General features: G+C 46.0%; 1 protein-coding gene across 2 annotated transcripts in view; it reads right to left on the bottom strand.

Moving 5' to 3' along the window:
- Positions 1-71: 71 nt before the first annotated feature.
- LOC106817420 (vesicle transport protein SFT2A-like) overlaps positions 72-4,826 on the bottom strand; it is a 9,817-nt gene continuing 5,062 nt past the window's right edge. For both annotated transcript variants that reach the window (XM_014822086.1, XM_014822085.1), the window contains exons 5-7: positions 4,417-4,452; positions 2,392-2,480; positions 72-513 (exon numbers count right to left, since the gene is read on the bottom strand). In XM_014822086.1, the coding sequence (XP_014677572.1) occupies positions 468-513; positions 2,392-2,480; positions 4,417-4,452 (171 nt within the window). In that variant the 3' untranslated portion in view covers positions 72-467. The remainder of the gene's footprint in view (positions 514-2,391; positions 2,481-4,416; positions 4,453-4,826) is intronic.

Consider the following 4,826-nt stretch of genomic DNA (forward strand, 5'->3'; position numbering starts at 1 on the left):
AAGAGGAACACAGAGAGAGAAAGAGGGAGAGAGAGAGAGAGGAACACAGAGAGAGAAAGAGGGAGAGAGAGAGTGAGAGTGAGAGAGAGAGAGAGGAACACAGAGAGAGAAAGAGAGTGAGAGAGAGAGAGAGATCACACACGCGCAATCCACTCGATATGATGCAGCATTGACGGCACGGCTCCGCACTAACCTGACGAAAAAATATCTCTCTCTATGAAAAAATATGTCAGACTCGCGCACGCGAGCGAATACGTTAGGAAAAATTACAGTAGAAAAATCATTCGCACACACACATCATCGATTCCAATCATCCGTCTTTCGCGGCGAAACTCCGCGGCGCCCCCTGGTGTGGAAAAATTGCAGTGTCGCGGCACCAACAGTGGTTAGTGATCATGCGCGTGACCTCGGTTCGTCCGACGACCCATCGCTGTCCGCTGCCCGGCGCCCCCTGGTGTTTGCTTCGCTCATACGGCCCCCATGCATCCTTCGGCACATTTCTTGACCGCGTCTCTGGAAGAGGAATAGTGCTTCAGTCGTGATGTCGTGCGCTGGTCTGAGCTGCAACTGACCGACCAACCGACCGTCCATCCGTCAGTCCGACCAACCGACTGATCGACCGTCCGTCCGACTGAGGAACAAACGGATGGACAGTCACAGAGGCAGATTGGTAACCACACACGCACACGCACACACACACGCGCGCACACACACACACACACATGCACGCACACACTCTCCGTCCGACCATCCGTACGTCCGTCCGACCAACGAACAAATTCAAATTCAAATTTATACACATTTATTGTGCATCACACAGTGATTTATGCATATTATGATAGGTAACCACATATAAATAATATTTAATAAAGAACGAGGCTCTCATGAATTTATTCTGCACTACAAGACATGATTCTCACACTGTAACATGAGACGCGAGAGTTGTGGTCAGCGGGAAATAATTAAAAGAAGAGAACAAATGCCATACGCCATTTATCACCAATGCAATCCGAAAACCACAGTTTTCCGCACATAGGAATAGAAATAACACAAAACTTTATTTTTTAATAACTTCCATGTTATATTACATAGAAGTTTACAAAAACAGGTATTTACTATAAGTCTATTGACCGGTAAAAACTGCAATATACAAAATGTATTATGTACTAACCTTCCACATAAACGTTTGTGGTGGGTAACATTGCCGTGTGGAAAAGGCATCCACGCGAATTGAAGTAGAACACTTCATACATTACAAATTTACAGTGGAGGGTATCAGATCGGTATAGATTTCAAGGTGACAGTCAGGCGAAGAAGAAGAAGAAGCAACATGCACTTCCTGGTGACACGAACAAGCTCTATGATTTTTCAGGGCCATTTCTTGAAAAATGTGTCAAAGAGAGAATGCCTTTATAGAAAAGCGACAATTTCAGTCAGATCAGTGTTATGCCTAACTCACGTCGGACCTGTTGCACCTTCCATCTCCTACCACTTCTGCATTTTACCACATCTCCTCCACCCTTCAATCTACTCTTCCTCCTCCCCCTCCCCCTCCTCCTCCTTCACCGTTTACTCCTCTACCCTCCCTTCCTCTCCTCCCCCTTCAATCTACTCCTCCTCCTCCCCTCCCCTTCTCCTTCGTCGTTTACTCCTCTATCTTCCTTTCCTCTCCTTCCTGCCTTCAATCTACTCCTCCTCCTCCTCTTCCCCCTCCTCCTCTGTCGCTTACTCCTCTATCTTCATTTCCTCTCCTTCCTACCTTCATTCTCCCCCTTCAGTACACCACCTCTTCCCCTGACATATTCTACAAACCACCTCTTCTCCCTTCGTCCCTTCGCTTCCTTCTTCTTCTCCTCTACCTTCCCATACCTCTTCTTCTTCTTCCCTCCTTCAGTCGTCTCTTCCTTCGTCTCACTTATCTCCCTTACTCCTCTCCTTAGCTGACACAACCTACACCGACCTTCCTCCTCATCCTCCTCCTTCTCTACCTTATCCTACTTCCTCTCTTCAACTTGAACACTCTCCACCTCTTTCCTCCTCCTCCTCCACCTCTTCCTCCTCCTCTTCTGCATCCTCCTCCTCTTCCTCCTCCTCCTCCTCCACTTCCACCTCCTCTGCCTCCTCCCCCTCCTCCTCCTCTGCCTCCTCCACCTCCACCTTCTCCTTCTTCTTTTGTTGTATGACTAGTGCTACTTTTCACCTCACGTTTTCTCTTCCTTGTCATGTACTCACCTTCAGGGTAAAAAATACACGGGAGCGATGAGCGATCCGAAATCGCTCCCGTGAGGCTCAAAATAGCTCCCGTAAAATGTTTGACAAGAGCTATTTTTTCCACAGACTTTTGAAAAAGAGCTCCCGTGGAAAAAAAAGTAATTTTTCCCCGGTACTCACCTTGCATAGGGGATGTACGAGATCGAATACCAGAGCATCGCGACAAACTGTATGATGACAAAGAGAATCGTCAACCCCGGGTTGTCCCACTGCAAAGAAGCCATAAAAACAACAACCGTCAGTCGAGCATCAACCCTCAAAATACCCTCGAAGGGTGAATCGCTCGGAAAACTTAAAAAGTCGCACCCGAAAAAGAAATAACAAGTGCGATTTTTTTGCAGAGGATAAAAAATCGCACCAGTAATATTTTTTCCGTAATTGTAACATCATGCCGTGACAGTGACGACCATGAGTAAGAGTGTGTTCCTTTTAATGAGGGGTTGGGAAAAAGCGCCCCCGAAAAAAATTTATTTGAGGGTTGTCGAGCAACCACGAGATGGCGCTACCGTTCACTCTCCGACCACGATGCGACGTATTCCGTACTGGCAAATGCAAGCGCGGTGGCCACTGAGCGGCGCCACTTTTACATGCTTTCCTGCAAAATGGCGATTAATCGCTCGTATAACACTGCGAGAAATTAACGAACTCGACAATAGACTTATACAGTACACAATCTATTATCAGAAACCCTTGGGACCGGACACGTTTCGGAATTCGGAATTTTTTGGATTTCGGAATGGTAGTACAGTACAGATATATACATTATACCGTATTTTATCCTGCAACTAACCAGTACTAAAACCCAAGTTTTCAAGAGGCCAAGTGCTGTACCAGTAGAGTACAATATGTATGAGAAATGCCAAACCCATTCATATTTCTACAGTGAACATTGGGGTGATACTCCATTAGGAGTGTTCCCAACTTTAATGTCATTAATGGTCATAATAGCATATATACATATATATATATATGTTCCTCGTCATATATTAGTTTGTGGTTTAATGTCATTTAGGTTAGGGTTAGGGTTAGGGTTAGGATTATCAATCATTAATCATTAATCACTAATCATTAATGATATCAAAGTTGGGAACACTCCTAATGGAGCGTTAGCCGAACATTGTGCAGCCAAACGCGAGCTTTGGTGTGCAGACGACCTCCATGAAAAAACTTTCCGTTTTCAGTTTTTTCGGTTTTCAGAATTTTCGGATAATAGATTGTGTACTGTATGTCCACTATAGGCGAATGTATTCGACAATCATAGAATAGTACTAGAGAAAATCAGCCATGCCATAAGGGATTGCTGATGGAGGTCGTTTGTTTGTGCGAAGACTTTGCTTGTTGCCACAAATGTTTTTCAGGGTGGGACAAAAGGTTATGCTTCAGTGAACCACCCACTTGGTGTGACTGACAGTAAACTGCAGCCAATCAGGATTGCGGTAGAAAGTTGCAATTGTGGTAGGAAAGACAATGACGCTGAAGGGGTCATTGTCGTATAGGTACCCGAGGTAATGCTAGTCTAGGGAGTTGCCTACGCCTACTCCCTAACCCTAACCCTAACCCTAACCATATCAGATAGTTACCTCGGGCACATATATGTAGTACGCTATACGACAACGACCCTTCGTGCGACATTGACTGCCAAAAAAGTGCGACAGAGTCGAATCCCGCACACAGGTGGGAAACGTCACGTACGAGCGCGGGAAGCCTCGGTGACTTAGCAACAATATCTAAGAACGTGTTTGTTTGGTCGTATCCACGGATCTCGATCCACTGGATCCGTGGTTCCGACTGTTTGTTTGGTCGGATCCACGGATCTCGATCCACCGCGAACCCGACCCTGCTAGCGAGGTGGATTCGAACGCGATCCAATATGGCGGCCTGCGCATCAGCCAATCACAGCTTGTTCTTTGTTATGAACTGTTCAAAAGTGAGTTTGCGTTTGTTTGGGTTAGGGTTCGGTCCAGTGGATCGAGATCCGTGGATCCGACCAAACAAACACACCCTTAGGCATTATCTTGTTCAGATAGATGGGGCGGATTGCTTGCCCATCTTGTATGATTGCGCAATGCATAAACGTAGTCAAATAAGATTAAGTAAACAAAGTTATCTAAGTAAACATTAGTCAAACTAGACATAGACACTCACCCACAGTGCTGCCATCAGCGTAAGAACTAGCGCCACCTACAAACGAAAATAATCATGAATTCAACATACGTACACGTCCACAATCTAGCCAACTAAACACCGTTAACTAAGGTGTTAGTTACACATTAGCAATACTATGTACTTCATGCTTGACAACGACAGCAGTTGCCGAAAATGTTGCTAACAGGTGAATTAATTGGCCGTGGCTATGCGACCAGTTCCGGATGAGGAGCCACTAGGCTACACGTTCGGACATCCATCTCACACAGTGACCTTGCGACACGTACACGCATGATTGCGCAACGCGGGATGCTCTGCTGATTGCCGTGTGTGTGTGTGTGCGTGTGTGTGTGTGTGTGTGTGTGTGTGTGTGTGTGTGTGTGAGAGAAAGAGAAAGACAGAGAGAGGGA

The sequence above is a fragment of the Priapulus caudatus genome, unplaced genomic scaffold (genome assembly GCF_000485595.1).
Source record: "Priapulus caudatus unplaced genomic scaffold, Priapulus_caudatus-5.0.1 Scaffold1720, whole genome shotgun sequence".
Classification (NCBI taxonomy): domain Eukaryota; kingdom Metazoa; phylum Priapulida; class Priapulimorpha; order Priapulimorphida; family Priapulidae; genus Priapulus; species Priapulus caudatus.